This window comes from Aethalodelphis obliquidens, unplaced genomic scaffold (assembly GCF_003676395.1).
Source record: "Aethalodelphis obliquidens isolate GAN/ISIS:26980383/991018 unplaced genomic scaffold, ASM367639v1 scaffold83, whole genome shotgun sequence".
Taxonomy (NCBI): domain Eukaryota; kingdom Metazoa; phylum Chordata; class Mammalia; order Artiodactyla; family Delphinidae; genus Aethalodelphis; species Aethalodelphis obliquidens.
This window is the reverse complement of record NW_020838027.1, coordinates 1,004,536-1,022,748: the sequence shown is the minus strand read 5'-3', so window position 1 is coordinate 1,022,748 and position 18,213 is coordinate 1,004,536. Positions and strand designations below refer to the sequence as shown.

Here is an 18,213-nt window from a genome sequence, read left to right as displayed (position 1 = left end):
GCCGCGAGCGGACTGCTTGTGGGTCAGCCCAGATCCCAGCCACGTCTCCCCGGGCCCGGGCCGTCAGGCTGAGGAAGAGAGGGACGCGTCCGGACTCGGCACTCTCCCAAGGGTGCCCCCCTCGACTGTTTGTGACGTGGAGGCTACGATGCCAGCGCTGGCTCAGCTTGTGGTCCACCATGACCCTCTGGCTTTTTCCCGTTGATCTCGCAATCGGCCACATTCAGCACCTGGTTTCTCTTCTCCAAGGCGCTGGTCTTTGGGGCTCTCCATCCAGTCTAGACTCAGCCCATCCCTCTAACTCGGAAAACGACACACCCGCATGGAGGGTGTGGCCCAGCCACCTCTCTTCAGCTGTGCCCTCCCATCCCGACCCCTTACACGGATGTGCCTTTGCTTCCTCGTGTCTCCTGGGAAATATCTGCTCACCTTGGCCCCTCCTGGGCAGCCTCTGCCCTCCTGCAAACTAGAGGGAGTCTGCCTTGCTCCGGGGGAGGTGGGCTTGCCCGCCTGAGTGCCGGGCTGAGGGCCCCTCTCCCTTCCCTGCCTTGCCACCCAGGAGGCCAGTGCCAAGGCATTGCCCTCCCCTCACGTGCCCCATTCCTTCCGGAAGTGGAGGAGTCTTCTCGGAACAGTGGGGACATGGGGCTGCTGAATGGATGTGGGAGGACTTCAGAGCCTCTGTGAGCTACTCCCCTCCACCCCCATCAGGCGATCGGGGGGCCTCCCCGCACCCCCGCCAGGCACCCAGGAGCCCTCCCTCCGCCCCAATCAGGCACCCGGGAGCCCTCCCTCCGCCCCCATCAGGCACCCGGGAACCCTCCCCACAGCCCCACCAGGCACCCGGGAGCCCTCCCTCCGCCCCCACCAGGCACCCGGGAGCCCTCCCTCCGCCCCCGCCAGGCACCCGGGAGCCCTCCCTCCGCCCCCATCAGGCACCCGGGAGCCCTCAGCAGATGCACCTGCTCAGACTGTCTACTCCAGCCTAAGGGGCCTCTTTGTGTCTCCAGCTCCCTCCCAATGTGGGGCCCTGCCTCTCGGCTCACAGGGCCTCTAGAGACCATCATCCTCTCTGACAAGCTCTAACGTCCAGCTAAGGAACTGCCAGACACACCGCCTGGAGAAGGTCCCTGGCCCTTAGGCGCCGGGGGGCACCAAGCAGTGGTTTCGCCTCTACAAAGTGTGACTGAGGAGAAACACGCCGGCCCCTGCAAGCTGAGAACACGTCTGAGGCCCATTCCTGAAATTTCTGCCCCTTCAGGGGTTAAAGGCGAGGATGGCTGTTCAATCTCTGTTCCCTTCCCCGAATAACATTTGTGAACATCTTGTACGTTGATAAGCGTGTTCCTTTCTTCCAGGAAGTTCTAGGAACCAAATCTGGTTTGGATTTGGAATGTTGTTCAACAGACTTGCAAACTGGTGTCCATGTCCTAAGTTTCTGTGATCCAGGCTTCCATGGAAAGAACATTTCTCTGCAGAGAAAGGACCCCGCTTCCCCCACCCTGGAGACCTCTGCCTGGGATGGGAGGTGTCACCAACTAACACATGGACCCGTCAAACTGCCGAGCTGGGGTGAAGGAATACAGAACAGGCAGGACATCAGACGTGGTCTGGCCACAGAACCCACCGTGCAGACACAGCCTACTCGGGGTCCCCGCATGGAAAACAGACCAAAGGGAAGCCACTCATCCCTGGCCTCGCTGCCCAAGAAGTCCCCGAGGGCTCTCCGGAGCATGTTTTGCAAATCCCTGTTTAGACCAGCTCCCGCCGCTGGGCCCTGCCTGGGTCTAAGCTTCTGCTAAGCCCCCAGCTGCAGCTTCCCCGTTCCCAGACCCAGCCCCCTGGGGCAGGGGTCATAGAAGCCCCAGCCTGTTCCTCAAGACCAGGCTGCCCAGGCCCGGTTCAGGTCTGCTCCCTGGGCGTCTTCCTTGGCCCTAGGCACGACCCAGTGCGCTCTTCTGACCATGAGTCAGTGGGACGTCTCTAGGTACAAAGACAAAGATGGTCCACGGGGCCCTTTCCCATATTCTTCTCGGTTCCCACAGGTGGCCCAGGATCCCAGACTCCCATTCCCGTACATTCTCTGCATGTTCTAATCCCTCCTGAAACCTTTCCGAGGTGCCCTGTGTTCCCCACAATCCCTCCCCATTTCTGGTCTTAGCAAACATTTTCTGTAAAAGTCCAGATACCAGATTTCCGCTTTGCAAGCTTTGTCCCAGCTCCTCAGCTCTGTCGAGAAAACATCAGTACGGAGCGGGTGTCGCTGGGTCCTCACCAGATTTATTCCAGAGCAGGGAGCCTCGTGCTGCCCTAACCCCAGCACCGGTCCCTCCTTCTCTCTCTCATTCTCCCCGCGGGTCCTGCTGCCCTTGCCGTCTCTCAAGATACGGCCCCTCCCCTCCAAATGCTCGCAGGCCAGGAGAGGAGCCCTGCTTCCTCTTATTCTGCTTTCAGACCACCGCCCCCCTCCTCCCTAAGCCCCTCCAATTCTTTTTTTTTTAATTTATTTATTTTATTTTTGGCTGCGTTGGGTCTTCATTGCTGCACACGGGCTTTCTCCTGTTGCAGCGAGCAGGGGCTGCTCTTTGTTGTGGTGCAGACTTCTCATTGCGGCGGCTTCTCTTGTTGCAGAGTATGGGCTCTAGGTGCACAGGCTTCAGTAGTTGTGGCTCGCGGGCTCTAGGGCGCAGGCTCAGTAGCTGTGGCACACGGGCTTAGTTGCTCCGCGGCATGTGGAATCTTCCCGGACGAAGGCTCGAACCCGTGTCCCCTGCACTGGCAGGTGGGTTCTTAACCACTGCGCCACCAGGGAAGCCCAACCCCTCCAATTCTGATGCTTGTGTCCTCAGACCCTCTAGCCGTTGCTTCTCCAAGTCGTGGTCCTCCCACGCCTTTGAGTCTCTCCGTGGCTGTGGAGACACGAGCTCTTGGCCAGCTCCTCCTCTCCATCACGCACTGTCCCGCCATCAGCCTCCCAAGCTTCTTGGTTCCTTGACGTCTTCTTCCCCAGGGATCCTGACTCTGTCCTGTCTCAGCTGCCCACTCCCAGGGTCGAAGTCAGGATCCCCGCCATGACCGCAAACCACATCCTCTCCATGGCCTCGGACCAGCTTCCTGCTCTCCTGAAAATACCACCCATCCTTCCTGCTCCCTCCGTCCGGCGCTGGACTCCGACGGTGCCCTCCTCCTGCCCTGAGGTCGGCTCTCGCCTGTGTCTCCACTCAGCTGTTACTTCTCTCTTCGTTCCCTTGATCACTTGCAAAAGCACCAACTCCGACCCGGTCCGACCAGCTGCTACCTGAGCTGTGCCCTTGCGGCGGGTAGAGAAACGCACAAGGCTGAGCCGATGTGTCACTTCCCCTCATGACCACCTCCTCCCAGAGGCCCTGGGTGCCTGGAAACCATACTGCACGGCCTGGCTCCATTCACACCACACTTTCTTCTGTGACCCCTTTATGCCTTTGCCTCACCCTTCAAGCTTCCAGGACTCCCTCCCCTTTCACATTCCAGCTGATGGCTTGCTACCTGATTCGCTGAGAAGAGAGGCGCAGTCAGAAGAGGACTTCCGTCTGTTCCCACACCTGCATCTGAACCCACAATGCACCTCCCTCCCCGGGACCGTGATGAACCGTCCTGGCTACTGGGCTCGTGCCCCTCTGTGGGCATCCTGCCCTCCTGCCCACCAGGGGTACGACCCTTCCAGCCACTGTCCCCTCACTTCTTTACTGCCCATCGTCTGTCTCTATTACATGATTTCATTTAAAAACAAGCAAAACGATTCCACGCCCTCTTGCAGGAACTACCTTTTCTCTTCTCCTACCTTTTTCCAGCAAAATTTCTCAGGAGGGGTTCTTTCTACAGGACCCTCCCCTCCAGCTGCGGTGGCCACTGAGCGCTCACTCGAGATGCACTGTGTGTGTAGAGCACACAGCAGGTCTCAAAGATGTAGCGCAAAACGCAGAGGGACAAACATCTCACTAAAAACTCTATTACTGGGCTTCCCTGGTGGTGCAGTGGTTGAGAGTCCGCCTGCCATTGCAGGGGACACGGGTTTGTGCCCTGGTCTGGGAAGATCCCACATGCCGCGGAGAGGCTGGGCCCGTGAGCCGTGGCCGCTGAGCCTGCGCGTCCGGAGCCTGTGCTCCGCAACGGGAGAGGCCCGCGTACCGCAAAACAAACAAAACAAAACAAAACTCTTCATTCCAGCTGAAGTGATCCTATTTTGGTTGTGCTGGATTAAATAAAATCTATCCTCACCGTCCATTTCGCCTGTTCCTTTTTCACTTTTTTAGCGTGGCTACTGGAAAATCTACCTTGCACACACGGCCCACACCTGTGCTTTGCACCGTTTCTGTTGGACAGAACCGTCTGGAACGCTCCTCTGTCCCCTCTGGAACATGTGTCTGTTACCTTTGTCCCCGTCACTCCAACATGACAGATGTTGCCAGGGTCCGAGGCCGGTGGTCAGTTTCCTGTCCTGGTGCCTGCGGCACCACGTCGGTTTCTGTGGGACCACTCGTCTGTGCCCAGGCTCAGATCGAAGCCAGGGGCTCGTCGGGAGGAGCTGGGACGTGGAGCCAGGACGCTGGGAGGGCAGAGGCACGGGCCCTGGCGGCAGCCTCCACCTGCCTGATGCCCTGCCTGGGCTGCCAGTGCCGCGAAGCCCGCTCGATGCCAGCACAGGGCAGGCGGGACCTGCCCTGAGGGACCGTCATCCGATGGGGGTCCCGGACCCTCCCGCACAGCGGACCGATCGTGGCTGGAGGTGCCTGCACGTTTCGCCTCCCAGCGTCCCTCGGAGGACTCGGAGCCCCGCTGGGCCAGCAGAACACCCTGACACTCCCTCTCTCCTTCTCTTGCAGGCTTTTCAGTGCAATCTTAGAGCAAGCCACCAAAGCCGACGGGGCCAACGCCCTGGGAGGGAAGGGAGCTGGATTCGACGTGAAGGCGCTCAGGGCGTTCCGCGTGCTGCGGCCTCTGCGGCTGGTGTCTGGGGTCCCGAGTAAGTAGCCTGGGCCTGTCGGCCGCGTGACCTCCTCACCGTCCCCCAGTCTCCCCCCAACCTGAATTGCCAAGGAACCCGATTTCACATACACGGAGGGTTTTCTTGAATAGGTTCCTTTGCTCTAAAGGTCCCAGCTCTGCTGTGAGTCATTAAAACCCACCGTGGCCCCCGCTCCTGTGACCGCCTGGGGAATCCACAGCCTGGTGGAGACAGCTGCACAGAGAACAGCCCCGCGGCCATCTGAGCAGCCCCGTCCGCCACCCCGGCCGGGGCTGGGGGTTTACATACATTTGCAGCAGAAGAGCAGTGAGCTGCTCCCCAGGCTCCCAGGGCATGGGAGCCCATGGGATTATCTCTGCTGTCTGTACTGTTCCAAAGAACGGTGGTCGGTTTCCTGCCCTTGTGTCTGCGGCACCACGTCGGTTTCTATGGGGCCGCTCGTTTGTGCCCAGGCGAAAAAAGCATCCGTGCATGTTCAGGAAGTTCTGCTTTGCCACTTCTGCCAGCCCTCTCCTCCTTTCACGTCACGTGGGGCATCTCCGGCCACAGAAGCCCTATTTTTGGGCTCGCCGCCTGTCAGAGTGAGAACTGCTTTTCCCTGAGGGGGGAGGGCGCTGGCCTGGAGACAGGCCCGGGGACAGTGCCCCTTCTCCCTCTCCGGCAGCAGCCCCCCATGGCGGAGGGCCCCCCAGCCCTGGACACAGAAGGTCGGGCTCCCAGCATCCGCCCCGGCAAATCCCGGCCCAGCCTGCTCCCGGGCTGAGTCCGCTTCCGGACCTCCTGCCGCTGCTGTTCGGCTGGGGCTCACTGACCTGGTTCTGGACGTGGGTGCTGGGACGTGTCACCGTCCGCTCAGCGTGACCAGGTCTGGGCCCTAACTCGAGGTGGAGGAGACCCCCGAAGCGGGCTGCAGCCAGACGAGCTTGGAGACAGGGCCAGGCCAGGAAGGTAGAGGGGGCCTCTGCACGCCCACCTGTCCACCTGCACGGCCGCCACTCAGTGGGTGAAACCTCTCAGGGTGTTGAACTGTGGGAACGCGAGGGAGGGATCTTGTATCGACCTGTCCAGTGCTTTCCGCACCCACGCAGGATAGTGGAAAGGTCCTCCCGGAGTAACTGAATTGACCACAGCAGAGCAGAGAGAACCAGGCCTCCTGAGTGAAACCAACTCTCCCCACGGCACCGCGTGACCTCCCGTAAAGAATGCGTGCGTCTTAGACGCTTACAGGCGTGTCCTGCCTCTGCGGTTACCTTATAAGCCCCCTGAAGCCCAGAGCTGTGCCCTGTGTTGTCTCTGACTCCTGCCTGATGCTCGCCTGGTCTCTGCTCGGGGCGGGAGCTCCCTGGGTGGGCAGAGTGGGGGTCCCCGGGCAGCGGTGGCCTGTGTTAACTCCCGGCGAGTGTAGACCGTGGCCCCTCTGCTTGGCCTTAACCACTGGGCACTAAGAATGGCGACAGTGTCCGTGGCGGCTGAGACCCGGGGCCTGTTTGCAAAGCCTGAATTATTTGGCCTTTCCTGGTCAATCAGCCATCACTCCATAGGCCAAACTCAAGGAATGAGAAGGCAGGGCGGGAGTCGGTTCACACAAGACTTTAGGGGTTTAGTATGTGGTACAGCGGACGCGCCGGTGGCAGGGACTGTGAGCTGAGCCCACCGTTCACCCAGCACGCTACCACGGGCGTGATGCTGTGTGTGCGCTCTTTAGGGCCCGCAGCGTCAGGGCACCGTGCAGGGCGTGAGGACGCGTCATGAAAATAAGCATGGTCCCTTCCCTGGAGGAGCTTGAAACTCTAATGAGAGGACACCAGGCAGCTTTTGCTGCAGGAAAAAACCATCCCAAACTCTCGGTGACTGAAAACAAGAATCACGCATCCTTGGTTCGTGTTGCATGAGGGCTCCGGGCCGGACCAGCTTCCGTCGTCACCTCATCCCAGAGCCCAGGTTGAGGCAGCGTCCAGCGTGCGTGCCTGTGGCCCTCACGGCACGGGGCAGCTCTCGCCAAGGGGCACACGGTCAGACCACACAGGCGTATTCTAGGCTTTTGCTCAGCCGGTTTATATCATGACTGCTCACGTGCCAGTGGCCAGAGCAAGTCACGCGGCTGCCGTGGTCCCAAAGGTGACAGGACACAGAAGCGTGCTGTCCATACAGAGCAGCACAGGTGAAGGGCTGTGATCGCAGTCCACTGTCCCTCAGAGACGGAGGGGGTGTTACTAACAGGACTAGTTGCGGTGGCGACTCTGGTGCGGAGGTTCCCAATCAGAGGTGCAGGGGAGCTGGATCCCGTGGGGTAGCCGGGGCTTCTCCACAGAGCAAGCTTCACGGACCGCGTGCCGTCCGTGTGCGGTGCCGACGGCAGCTCCGCACTGCGGGGCTGGGAGCCGCTCCACCGAGAGGGTGAGGACGGGACTCTGCCTCTCAGGTGTGAGGCCCTGCTGCCCCGCCCTGGATTCAGGGAGGCGTTCTGTCAGTGAAGCTGGTGCTCTTGCAGCCATGGGGCCTGCAGGTGGCTGTGGCTTTCCCAGACAGCTAGCAGCAGCGTCTTGTTTTCTGTGGGTCACTGGTGAAAAGGGAAAAGCTCTTTCGGGGGCTTCAAGGCAGGGCCGACCCAGCCTTTCTCCCTGGGAGAGCGTCTCTGCGACCTTTTAAGTAGTGACGTGTGTAGACCCAGGTGGCTAAGTGCCCCGGGCTGGTCTGGTTGATCTCGTGGAAGACAACGTCACCGACGTCTCCCGCCGCAGACCTGGACGGAGGCCTCCCTCCTCCGACGCCACAGCCTTTGGTTCTCCTCGCCGCCACACCGCTCCCGTCTCCTCCTTCTCTCTGGACCTGCCGCTGCCCGGCTTTCTCCCCCATGGCAACGCCGAGCCATCTCTTACTGAGACCACCGGGGATCTCCGCGGTGCCGAATCCAGCGGCCTGTCTCGGGGCCGCTCACCTGACTCTCTGCAGGATTAGATTCAGCGGGTGCTCCCTCATCCGTGAGCCGCATCGTCCCCGGGCCTTGGGGACGCTGTTCCTTCTCAGCTCTGCCCTCCCTCCACTTGCTTTTCCTCGTGGGAGTCACGGGCTGACTTCCCTCGCCTTCTCCTCCTCTTGCTGCTGGGAGCGCCAGCTCCGTCCTTGGTCCTCTTCTGTCTCTGCACTGGTCCCTGGTGGTCACGCCCAGTCTCCTGCGTGGCCTGTGATAACGGCGAGCTGCTGCCGCCCGCACACAGCCCTCTCCTCCGAGGCCGGACCTGCGCTGCCGCCTCCGTCCCTTCGCAGGAGGCCTGGTAGGCGGCGCCCTGAGCTCACCGTGTCCCCCAGAGCCTTTCCCGTTTGGTAAAGGTCAGCCTCATCCTTCTAGTGACTCAGGCACAAATCCTTGGCCTGTTTCTTTGTCCCACCCTTTGCTTCCAGGCCCTCAGAGCATCCTACGAGCCACACCTTCCAGATACTGTTTCCTGCCACCTCCGTGTCCACTGCAGCGCCCACCACCCCTCACCCGGACCATCACCGCCGCCTCCTGGCAGGAGTCTCTGTTTTGCCCTTTGCCCTTTGTCACAGCCGGGGCTCAACACAGCAGCCAAATGGTCCTCTCAAAATACGTGCCACTGTTCCGGGCTCCCCACCTCCTGAGAGACAGAGCCCCTCTGCAGCCTCCCCTCCCCCCCGCCCTCCTCGGCCCCCCCACCAGCCCCCGCGACCCCCAGCTGTGCCGCAGCAACCTGAGCCCGCCCGCGTGGTGGGACCTCCGTCTGGGCGCCCTTCGCACGGCTGGCCTCGCGGCCTCGGCACCTTCTCCGGGGCCTGTCCCACCGCCCGTGTCCTCTGCCCACTTCCCCCCTTTATTTCTCCTACATCTCTCTCCACCATCTTGCCCTCGTTTATCTGCTTGTCACCCCTGGCCTCACGAGGACAGCCGTTTTTTTGTTTTGCTCACTGCTGTATCCTCAGCCTCTACAATTATCTACAGAAACGCCAGGTCAATCGTTGTGGGGTGACTGGGCCCCTCATGGGCTCCACGTGGCCGGGCCACAACACCAGCCCACCCCTAAGGGACGCTGGTACTGAAGACCTTCCGTTCACGGGCGCCTCCTTTAGTGTTTCCGAAGGGCTTTTTTCTTCTAACTTATTTGGTCTTCACGACAACTGTGTGCTGTGTAGCTGTGCTCATAGGTGGTACATAGTCAGGTGCTGCTTCTGTAACAAACAGGCTAACTGGGTGGTTTGCGGGACCAGAAACTCCAAGCCCAAAAAGTTACTATTATTTTTTGCGTCCAGATGTGTATTAAATGGCATTGAAATCTTAGGGTCACAGATCATGGAGGGAGAGAGGTGCTTGTGAGGGTGCAAGGCCATGAGTCGTTTGTTAACTTTTTTCAGCAAAGCCCACTGAGTACCTCCTTCATGTAGGACTTCACTAGCTGTCTCAGAAGATACAGAAATGAGTCCGACACTAAGAGTGTTCTCAAAAAGACTGAATTGTCAGAGAAAATAATGTTCATAGAAATGAAGGTAGAGAACAGAAATTGGAGATGTGCCAAAAAAAGTTGAGTACGACGTGTTGAATTCTGTGACAGGTGTGCTTTGGGGGACTCTGTACTTTGGGGAGTGGGGATAGAGATCAGGACAGGCTTCTTGGAGGAGGAGGACAGACCTTGAAGGGCAAGTGAGGAGGGGCCGCCAGGAAATCAGGAGGGAGGAGAGAGGGTGGCTGAGGCCCTAGAGTTGTACACAGGGAGGCTGGGGATCGGGGGGTGTGCATCTCACTGTGGGTGCAGAAACCAGCTGACGCTCTCAGTGAGACGCTGTGCAGCTAAGCTTTGATCACTTTGCTCCATCAAATTCCCACAGTAAAGGAAGTGAGTCCCCAGGGCTTGGGAGGCCCCACTGTCCCTCGGCAGAGGTGCAGACAAGCAGGCATGCTGCACCACAGAGAAGCCACAGGGACGTCGTGCAAGGCCGGTGCCAGGCTCGGCAGCCCATCCGCCCCCATCCGCGTTTATTGATCACTTGCTGTGAGCCCCGTGCTGGGGACACAGACCAACAGACACCAGCTCCGTCTGCCAAGGTGCTGGATGCCTGAAAGGCTCCCGAGGACATGAATTGTTGTGAGATTAGCTCGTTCTCAAGGGACTGTTATTTCTGGAGGCACACAGGTTAGAAATCAGCTTCTTGTCAAGCAGGGTTTGCTTACTCACCGGGAAGTGAGGGGCCACGTGTGGCGAGGTCAGGCTCTTTCCTCCTATTTTCCTTTGCTCAGACTAGAACTGTTTCTGGAAAACAATCAGCACCAATCAGTCGATAAATATCTGTTGATTGAATGCTACGTAGACAGCACTGGGAGGGACTTGAGCCGTGATGGTTTCAGGCAAGAGCTCTTGGGTCAGACTGTCTGGCTTCTGCCCCTGACTTCCTCTGTGACCCGGGGGAAGTTACTCAGCCTCTCTGTGCCTCAGTTTCCTCATCTGTAAAATGGGAATAATAATAGGACCTATTTCACATGTTACTAGGGAAACAAAGTGAGCTAATGCATGCAAAGTGCCTCACCTGTAGTATGTGCTCAGTTAAATGGTAGCCACTGTTACATCACATCACTTGACGTGAGGCATGTAAAATAGAAATATCTGACAAGCACGGTCAAGACAAAGCAGATATACTTTTTTTTTTTAACATCTTTATTGGAGTATAATTGCTTTACAACGTTGTGTTAGTTTCTGCTGTATAACAAGGTGAATCAGCTATACATATACATATATCCCCATATCCCCTCCCTCTTGGGTCTCCCTCCCACCCTCCCTATCCCACCCCTCTAGGGGGTCACAAAGCACCGAGCTGATCTCCCTGTGCTATGTGGCTGCTTCCCACTAGCTAGCTGTTTTACATTTGGTAGTGTATATATGTCCATGCCACTCTCTCACTTCGTCCCAGCTTCCCCTTCCCCTTCCCCTTCCCCACGTCCTCAAGTACGTTCTGTACGTCTGCATCTTTGTTCCTGTCCTGCCCCGGGTTCATCAGAACCATTTTTTTTAGATTCCGTACAGATATACTTTAAACATAAAGAATATCCCAGCATTAAATAGCAAAGCTTGCCAGAGGCTCACGCGCAAACAATGAAATGGACTCAAGGGGCGGGCTTCCCAGGCACGGTGACGGGTCCAGACCTTTCCTACGAAGGAGGAGCATTTGAGCTGAGCCTTGAGGTAGATGCAGAACGGTCAGGGCTGGAGATGAAAGGACATTTGGGGTGAAAACCTAGTTTTGGGGGGCCACCGGTGCAGGCCAGCCCAGTCCAGCACGAGGTTTTGCGTGGATACGTCCATCACAGGGGGAGGTGGTGAGAAGCAGGGTCAGCAGGGAGCAGACGGGTCGGGGGTTGTCCCGGATGCCACGCCAGTAAGGCATTTTCCCAGGCAGTGATGCTCTTTCCTCCCCGTTAGAAATATTCAAAAACCGCACTGCAGGGAGACAGCTAAATGTCTGGGAAACCTGAAGAATATCAGAACGGATGGTGCACCCTAAATTCCAGGGGGCTCACCCATCCACCCTGGACACAGCCAGCTGGGCAGAGCCAGGAGCAGAGCCGGACCAAAGAACCTCCGCGCTCCACCTGCCCAGCCCGCAGTGGAGGCCAGCCGGGCGTCCTGCTCTCACTAACCCCCCATGCAGGACCCTGGCCCTCTTTTTATTGTTCTTCATGGAGTGGATTCTTGACTGTAGAATTCCTGCTGCAAAATTGTAAACCTCGCCCGAGTGCCCAAGTACCCAGGTGAACTCTCCTCGTCCTGCGAGGCAGTTTCTCCCCAGAATGGGCTCCCCTCCTGGGGCTTAGTGGCTGTGAGACTGGCCGCCCTGATTAGAGAGGCTGCCAGGGAATCATACCCACTGGGAGCAGATTAGAGCTGCCGGAAGCAACTTTCCCGAGTGTTTCCACACTTTGATGGTTCAGAAGCGGTCCTGCTGTCCTGCCTGATATGTGCTCATTGGGAAGCTGGGCCACCGGGGTTTGAAACCCTGCTCGGGGACAGTGTCCCGTGCCGGGTAGCGGGGCCTGCAGCGGAGCAGGGCCCTGGCACCAGAGATGGTCCCGGCAGGCAGCTCCTATCCGAGGACACCTCACCATTCCAGAGCTGACGAGGGAAAGGCCATCCGGAGCTGATTCTTGCAAATTGAGTGACTCGGGCCTGAAATGTACAGAGTTTGGAGACCGAGTCCCAGGGAAGAGCCCTGTTCAGAGCAGATGCTCGAATCCACCTTGCTTCCTGCCCACCGGCCGCTTTTCCTGCTGCCGTGTCACCACCCCGCCGTCCTCCTGGTTCACGTGACTTGACCCCGTCAAGAGCCCACGTGACGCAGGCGGGCCTGGTGCACTAGCCAGAGGTGTGCAGCCCCTTGGACTGCAGCCCCCCTTCACCCCTGCCCAGCCCGCTGCCCCTGGACAGGCCTGTCCCCCCCTGCACCCCTGTTCCACCTGCAACCAGGAGGGCCTGGGCTGCGGAGCCCCCAGATCTCCTTCCTGCCCCACGGTCTCACCCTCCGCCCGCCGGTACCCGCGCGGTGCCGGGCCGTCCTGCCTCCCCTCCACCCCTCCTCCTCCCCCATCTCCTTGGACTTGGTCCTCTTCCCCCTCACTTTCTACTTTGCTTCCTCTACCTTTTCATCCCTTTTGTCCTAAAGGGGTCTTCGATGTCATGGAACCTTATCCAAAATGAGGGACACTTAACCAGGACGGGGCGTGTGCAGAAGGGCCACCCGCAGGTCCACCCCTCCCCCTTCTTCTCACGGGCCGAGGCTGCCCGCCACTGCCCACCCCGTTCTGGAACCTTCCTCCACCACTTCTTTCACAGAAAGAGGAAGTGATAAAACCTTATTCCTTCCATCGTCTCACGGTGCGATTCCTAGTCAGGGTGTCTGAGTGGGAGGGGGCTTCAGGCATCCGGTCCAACCAAGTGTCCACCCTGCAGATGGGGACGCTGCCTTGGACGAGCTGAGTGGCTTCCTCGCCGTCACACAGCCGCCTGGCACCCGGGACCCTGCACCGTCTGTAAGGAGGTGACGGCGGTCACGATGGACCCCTGCTGGGTGGTCTCGGAGCTTGCAGAACCCCCTCACACACGTGGCTCCCAGCCGCCCCGAGGAGGACGCAAAGCCAGGGGGTGTGGGTGCCCCCCACCTCCCAGCCCCGCAGCCCTCTGGGACGCCGTGCATAGCCTGGCCTCTTAACATTCCAAACAGGTTGGCATCTGCGGGAAGAGGAGGCTGAGGTCGGCTCCCTGGGGCCGGCCTGCCCCTCGGGAGCAGGGCAGGATTCAGGATGGGGTCCCGCACACCCCGCCCGGGCCCCAGCACCCCTCTCGTGCAGCTGGGCAGCTAGGCGTCCACGCTCGCCCCTCCGACGCGGGATTCCTGCGCACAGCCATGGCCCCTCCCCCATCCCGCAGCTCTGGCCCCTCTCCCTGACGGTGTCTCCCAGGGGCCCAGGCTCCGGGGGCTGGGAGGGAACAGTCACAGTCCCGGCTCTGCCGCCGACCTTTCTGCTCCCTGCTCTGTGCTTTGCCTCAGTTTCTCTACCTTCCAAGTGGGATGAGTGACAGGTATTCCATGGAAAGGGGGGAGATTTCACCTGTAAAGCCCCGTGAGCTTCTAGCGACAGAGTCTTGTAAACCCGCCCCTTGACGAGAGGGTTTCTGGACGGTGATGAGCCACAGTGGCCGGTCCTGAGAAAAGAAGTACAACAAAGCAAGCTCGTTTAAACAGGGAGCTCGTTCCGGAAGCTCCAGTCCTGCTGCCGTGGAGTTTGATGGAGAAGTTGTTGAGTATCGGTGACAGCACGAGACTAAACCAGGAAAGACCCCGTTGTTTGTGCTCTACCTGCAGCAGCTAAAAAATCATACTGAGCAAGAAACTTCTCCTGTTTACTGAGGTGCACAGACTCCCCCAGGAGGAAAGTGTCCCTTTTTGATTTGAGAACAAAACGTAGGTGGTGATAAATGTCAGGGTTACCGCCAGCTAAAGGCAATTTTGGACATCTGTGCCAGGCTCTCGCCTCCAAGAGCTTTACTGGCGGGTTAAACGGCCCATTGGTCCAGGACAGGAGCCCTAACTTACAGACAGGCAGGTGTGGCCCCGAGTGCTTCGCCCGGAGCTGTGAAGAGAGATGGGCTCAGGCTGTCTTCCAGGGCAGGGACACCCCCTGCAGGGTGCAGGCCTCTGTCATTGGAGGAGACGCAGCTTCACAGCAGGTGCCTGCTTGGCTCTCAAGACCAGAGACAGGCGACACTTCAGGTGTTGGTTTATTTATGTCTCAATGGCCCCTGGACCCTGGCCATAGGGGCTGACGAGAAATGGTCCTCTTGCCCCTGCGGGCCTCGTGGTGGAGTGGGAGGTTTTTCTGGGCCTGCAGTGAGGACGCCAGGGATCTGAGTCTGGCCAGACATGTGACCTACCTTTTAACCTCCAACCCTCAGTTTTCACATCTGGGAAAGGAGAGGGTTAAACTCTCTCAGCCCTTAAGTTCTTCTGAGCAGTATTGTCCTGTGCTTCGATGACAGAGAACAGCCGTAAGCTGAGAATGCCTTTGGAATCACTAATTCTAGCCCGAGTCCCGGGCAGGGTGTGACCCTCGGCATCTCCCAGCAATCAGTCCAGAGGGGGCTCTTTCCCAAGCACTGACCTTGTGCCCAGGACTGTGGCCAGTGGTGTAGGTCCCACAGGAGACAGAGCTTCTTAAACTCAGGAGACCCCATTGTTGATTCTCCTTAGTGGCTGGCCCTTCCCTGGAAATCCCAAACCTGAAATTACAACCAACAGCCCGGTGACTGTCACCTAATTTAAAATAATGGTCATAATAAAGGCCACTTAGGCTTACACGTGACACATGCTTTATAAACACTGGAAAGAAAAATGAGGGGAGAGGAAGTGAAGACACAGCGAGGCCAGTGTCCCAGGAAGTGATTGATACGCAGGGCATGAGCCCCAGCCGCCTGTGACGCCTGGTCCGTCCCCTCCCGCTGGCTTGTGACAGGGAGTGGCTGAGTACGCCAGCAGTGAGGTCCCACTCCTTAGGTTCAAATCCCCAGAGCCACCACCTGTTAGCTGTGTGCCTCAGCGTCCTGGTCTGTAATGGGGGTTAAAATTGCACTCACCTTGTGGTGGTGGTGTGAGGATTAAATACGTAAGTGCTTGCAGAGCATTTAGAACTGCGGTCAGCATGTAAGATGCGTTCAGCAGATTTTAGCTACTGATATGTCTGGGTCCAACTCCCTGTCTGCCAACCCCAGGCTCCAAGTTGGGCTGATTAGAGGAAGGGGAACTTCCACACTTGATTTCTTAAAATCCACTGTATTAAAGCATAATTTATATTCACTAAAACTCACACATTTTAAGTGTCCCGTCACAAAAGTAAGAGGCTTACACTAGTATAATTTAACTTAACCCTCTACCCTACGTGAGCCTTACACACCTTCTACGTATACAACTCTTATAAACCCCACTGTTAACATTTCTTGCTTTAAACAGTCAATTGTCTTCTAAGTAAATTATGAGGAAAAGTAAAGCATAGCCTTTTCTGCCTGCCTGCTTATTCACCATTTCTGGGACTGTCTAATCCTTTCTGTAGACCGAGTTTCCTTCTGGTGTCATTTCCCGTCACCCTGAAGGACATCCCCTGGCATTTCTAGAGCACAGGTCTGCTGCTGCTGAATTATCTCAGCTTTCATTATCTGAAAATATCTTTATCCTCTTCTTGAAGAATATTTTTGCTGGATATAGAATTCTTGGCTGAGAATTTTTTTTTTCCAGAATATTAGAGAGTTCCACTTTCTCTTGGCCTCCATTGTCTCCGGTGAGAAGTCACCAGTGTCCTCATCATGGTTCCCTGTATATATGCTTCTTTTTTCTTGACTGTTTCTACATTTTCTATCTTTGGTTTTGAGCACTTGACTATTATGTGCCTTGTTGTATATTTGTCCTGCTTAGAGTTTTCTGAGCTGCTCAGATTCGTCCATAAATTGGAGATCGTCATCAAGTTTGGGAAGTTGTTGGCCATTATTTCTTCAAATATATTTTTCCAACTCCAGTCTCACGCTTCTCTGTCTGGGACCCCAATTACACTTATGTTTGGCCATTTTCTGTTATCTCATTGGTCCCCAAGGCTTTGTTCAGTTTTCTTCAGTCTTTTTTCCTCTGTGTCCACAGATTAATTTCTATCTATTATTCTTCCAGTTCATTACTTTTTCCTCTGCCACCTCCATCTTCATCAAACATATTCAATGACTTTTTCATTTCAGTTACTTTTCAGTCATAGAATCTCCATTTGGCTCCTTTTTATAGTCTCCATCTGTCTGTGGAATTCCCTATCTGTTCTATGTTTAAGACCATATACTCCTTTCATTCTTTTAATATATTTTCCTTTAACTCTTCACACATTCTTTAAGCTGTTTTAAAGTCCATTTCTGCTCAGTCCAACATCTGAGCTATCTCATTTTCAGTCCCTTTTGACTGTTTATTATTGGTTATGTGTCACATTTTCCTGTTTCTTTATGTATCTGGTGGTTTGTTCTGAATCCTGGGATCATGAGTCATATGTTGTAGAGACCTGGATTCATTCACCTTCCTCAACTGAAGGGTTGACTCTTCAGCAGGCAGTTCAGTTACCTCCTGCCCCGCCATGAACTTATGGTTCTACGCTTGCTGGTGAAGGTTGATCAAAAACCCAGGCCCCTCACCTCCCAGCTCGTTTCCCTTTCAGATCTTGTCAGAGCTCAGTGTCATCTTGTCAGGATGGGTCTAGAAGGCATCTTACTCCAGGGTAAGGTCCTGTCTCCTACGATATACCCTTCCTGGCATATCGGTTGTCTAGGGTCTTAATGAGATGTTAACTTGATCCCTCCACTCTGGCAGGGCCATAGACACACAAGGGACACCTACACATACTTCTGGGGCCCCGTATACCTAGCTGTCCCACCACAGCCATGCCAGATGCCCAGATTCTCAGACCAGTGGGACTGGAGTGGTCTGTCTGCTCTTTGCACTGCAGTCAGGAAACCGTTTGCAGAGAACCAGGGTGGTTTTTGTGTTCACCTCTGAGGTTCAGTTCTCTCAGGGATTACAGGCCTGAGCTACTTCATGTTCAGTGTTGGAAGACAGCTGCCGCTAATATTTTTGTCCAGTTTTGTAATGTTTATGGTGAAAGGGCTCATCTGATACCAGTTCCTCCTTTTGGAAGTGGAAGTGTACTTGACTTCTAAATCACAAAGTGAATGACTAGTATGTTAGCAGGTGTAAGTTACATATGTTACATAGGTTATACACGATATTATTTCTGAAGTAATATAATGCTCTGTTATATTCTACAAGTTATATATTAATTCATTTGTCACACATTTATTGAGGACTTATTGTGGATAAGGGACAGTAGTAGTTGGAGGAAGGAAAGGTACTAGAATCTTTCTTAAGATATTTAGAAAATAACAACCCAGCAAATTGTAGAGCCAGAGTGGGCTCTCTCATCCAATGTCCTCATTTTCAAGATGTTGAAACCTAGACCCAAGAAGGTGACATGACTGCCAAGGTCACACAGCTGTTAGTGGAGGAGAGGAAATAGCCTGGCATTTTTTCCAGTCAATCTGAAATCTCTTTAAAACACTAAGCATACGTTTGGAGATTTTCCCTAATAGAAAATTTGATCGCTGCCAAGGTCCCTATTGATCCCTTAGTGATTTGAGCCAAATTGCAAATAAGTCAGTCTGGAATCCTAAGAACATGCATAGAAAGGTTAGTTCATGCCGTAGCGTCGCCGTAAGTTGTCAGCAATAAACAAGCTTGGTGCTTTGTTAAACTCCAGCTCAAGGACAGCCAGGAAGAGGGAGCTGTGAGTTGCCTGGTATAATGGTATTTGTCTCGAAAAGAGTTGAAGAGCTCTCATCAGGGCTGTCTTAGGGACTCATCCAACCTGATAGCTCGCAGTGAGTATATCTCATTTGCACCCAAATCTTGGAGGCACTTTCCAATGTTCCCCAAAACTGCACCTTCTGCACCTTTCTGAGAGGTGTGAGACTGAGCAGGAGCCGTAACCAGACCATGACTCCCTCCTGTTTAATCCTGTTGTCAGGCGCATCGCTCTGCACACAGTGGGTCCCCAGGAACATCACTCCAAGAAGGCGCATCACTCTGCACACAGTGGGTCCCCAGGAACGTCACTCCAAGGAGTCCCGTCCAGGGTC

At 56.0% G+C, this 18,213-nt stretch overlaps 1 protein-coding gene across 3 annotated transcripts in view; it reads left to right on the top strand.

Moving 5' to 3' along the window:
* The window catches only part of CACNA1C (calcium voltage-gated channel subunit alpha1 C), a 466,008-nt gene that overhangs the window by 280,044 nt on the left and 167,751 nt on the right, over window positions 1-18,213 (top strand). For all 3 annotated transcript variants that reach the window (XM_027093450.1, XM_027093449.1, XM_027093448.1), the window contains exon 5: window positions 4,863-5,002. In XM_027093450.1, the coding sequence (XP_026949251.1) occupies window positions 4,863-5,002 (140 nt within the window). The remainder of the gene's footprint in view (window positions 1-4,862; window positions 5,003-18,213) is intronic.